The 2488-nt window shown below is 54.2% G+C and overlaps 1 protein-coding gene and 1 long non-coding RNA gene across 7 annotated transcripts in view; one reads left to right on the top strand and one right to left on the bottom strand.

Moving 5' to 3' along the window:
• LOC112469260 overlaps positions 1-1557 on the bottom strand; it is a 6211-nt gene extending 4654 nt beyond the window's left edge. The window contains exon 1 of one of the 2 annotated variants that reach the window (XR_003042585.1): positions 1259-1557. This is a non-coding gene — a long non-coding RNA (uncharacterized LOC112469260). The remainder of the gene's footprint in view (positions 1-1258) is intronic. The other variant, XR_003042587.1, reaches the window with a different exon arrangement.
• RNF138 (ring finger protein 138) overlaps positions 359-2488 on the top strand; it is a 34857-nt gene continuing 32727 nt past the window's right edge. The window contains exons 1-2 of one of the 5 annotated variants that reach the window (XM_025038641.1): positions 359-464; positions 830-1011. In XM_025038641.1, the coding sequence (XP_024894409.1) occupies positions 902-1011 (110 nt within the window). In that variant the 5' untranslated portion in view covers positions 359-464; positions 830-901. Of the gene's footprint in view, positions 465-666; positions 1012-2488 lie in introns of those variants that run through there. The other 4 variants (XM_015595767.2, XM_015595768.2, XM_015595769.2 and 1 more) reach the window with 4 other exon arrangements.

Here is a 2488-nt window from a genome sequence, read left to right as displayed (position 1 = left end):
TCCGCCGGGTGCTCGCTGCCGTCTAGGGAGTTCGGTGACCTCCCAGACAGGCTACAGACAGCGCAATGACACGGGAGAGCTGCTGGAGGGAGCGGTGGGATCCCGGTGCACCGTGAGCCCCGGGCCCGGCACCATTTGAGGCTGATGAGCCCGGCAGCACTCCGCCCACCACTCCCCTCCCGGTCTCAGCTGCGAAGTCAGTGGCGGCCCGACTAGCACGAGGCCTGCACAGGGTCAGGTTTCTATCAACACGCGTGGGGAAACAGTTCTAACAGCCGCGCCACTCTGGGGCTCCCAAGTGAGCGTCTACGCAAGCGCCGGGGCTGGGCGGGGTGCGACTGGGCGGGGCAGGACCCGCGAGAAAAGCTGGGTTGAGGCAAGGAGCCAGACTACTTCGCAGGCGGCGGAGCTCGGGGTGGAAGTGGGGAAAAGGAGCCGAAAAGCCGAGAAAGCCCAGAGGCGAAGTAAAGGGATAGCGGCGAAGCCGGGCCCGCGTTTGGGAGTGGGGTACGGGAGTTGCCTCAGACGGGAGACCGCGGCCTTGAGCTGGCTACTGGCGCCATTCCCAGCAGGAGGGGCGGCGCCGTGCGTGCTTCGAGCTGGAGTAGAGGTGAAACTGAACCCAACTGCTGGGTTTCTCTACGCGGACTCCCTCCAGGCACTGCCTGCCGGTCCCGCCCAGCGGGAGGAGCAGCTCTGGGGGCCGCCCCGATCTCGCGCGTGCGGCCGTAGCGTCTCCGCGTTCGGCCCCGCCCCGCCCTGGCCCCGCCTCCTTCCTGGCGTGAGCCGCTTCCTGACGCGATTCCCCTCCCTCTCTGGGTACGCGCAGGGAGTCGGGCCCCGGGTCGCCACCGCCAGATCCACCTCGGCGGCTGCCGCCGCGTTGATTCCCCACCCCGCCATGGCCGAGGACCTCTCCGCGGCCACTTCCTACACCGAAGATGATTTCTACTGCCCCGTCTGTCAGGAGGTGCTCAAAACGCCCGTGCGGACCTCGGCCTGTCAGCACGTGTGAGTAGACGCCCCCTCTCCAGCGCGGAGGCTGGGTGGTCGTTTAGGCCCCGCATCCGGCTGAGGACCCTCGGCCTCGGCTTGGCGGGAGCGGAGCCCGCCGCGGCCTGCCCGAGCGCCGCTCTTCGCAGAGGGCCCGTTCCCTCTCCATCAGAACCGCGGCCCTCTCTCCTCCCTGCTCCGGGTCCCCTCAGCCCGAGCTTCCGGTCCTCAGATATCCCTCATTTTCGCGCCCCCAGGGCAGTACCCAGGCACTTTTCTGTGGCGTCTTCAGGTCCCGAAGGCCCCTGTCTTCTCTTCCAGGCCAGAGAGGAACCGATAGGAACGTGGAGCCTTTTTGTTTCCTAGCAACCTGAGTGAAGGCTGGGTGTCGAGTGTCAAAACCCACCGAGGTGCCTCCACCAGTCCGCTCGCCCCACTCTGTCACCTGCCTTGCTTTAAAGTTTTCCCTTCTCTTCCTTTTAGAATCTTAGTCCATCTTTTCCAGATCCAAGAAATCTTACCTAACTTACCTTTCAGCTCTGCCTCACAGACTCCCCCTTGAAAGTGTTTTTTTTTTTTTTTTTTAATTTAGTACATATTAGAATAATCTAGAATGGGGTTTCTACTCTCTTGTTAGAACTGACAGGATTTCCGGGTATTGAAGTGATAGTTTCCCTTTGTTTTATGTCTTTCTGCTTATTACTTGGTTACTACAAGGGTGGAGATGAAAAAGGAAGACTGCTGTTAGAAGGAATGAATTGAAAATAAGGCAGTAACTCTAGGATTGAGGAAGAACACAAAAGGAATAGGTGAGGTGTCATGCTGTTTGATTTGGCATATTTATAGGGAGAACTTTAATAATTTTATAGACTGCTGGAATGTCAGGGTTGGAAGGAGCCCTTCTTGTAAAGGTATATAGTACTTCTGACAAACCTGGCTGTCGATCAGAGTCCCTGGGGAACTTTTTGAGTAAACATACCAATTCCCAGGCTCCATTCCAGACTTACAAAAGAATTTTTGGCAGGTGAGGCCTGGAAATCTTTATTTCAAAAGGAATACACTCAGGCATGAAATTTCTGTGTGCTTGCAAATAGCTGAGAAAAATTAAACAAATTTCTAAATATATTTCTTGTTTTGGAGAGGAAGTTTCTATAATTTTGTAAAGACTGGATTGAATTTTGGGTTTGGGTTAATCAGAAATTTCATTACAGTTGTTTCTTGATACCCATTCTTCTTCTGATCCCCCCAGTGTTTACTGTCTACCTATTCCTATTCTGTGGTGATTGTGTGAACCAAGAGTATGTGACATTTCATGATAGAAGTTATGCCAGTTATGTTTTCGTGTAAGGGAGATGAATGACAGTGTGAAATTCCTTTATTATTTGGTGCTACAAATGCAGATTGTTAGAAAAATATTTTGAGATGTCTAGGGCACAGTGTATGTTTTCTGGCCTTTGATCTGTCAGTATTCATTATCATAACTTGAAGCCTTTCC

The sequence above is a fragment of the Pteropus alecto genome, unplaced genomic scaffold, assembly GCF_000325575.1.
Source record: "Pteropus alecto unplaced genomic scaffold, ASM32557v1 scaffold146, whole genome shotgun sequence".
Lineage (NCBI taxonomy): Eukaryota > Metazoa > Chordata > Mammalia > Chiroptera > Pteropodidae > Pteropus > Pteropus alecto.
The sequence above is the reverse complement of the archived record's forward strand: the minus strand, read 5'-3'. Positions and strand labels throughout refer to the sequence as shown.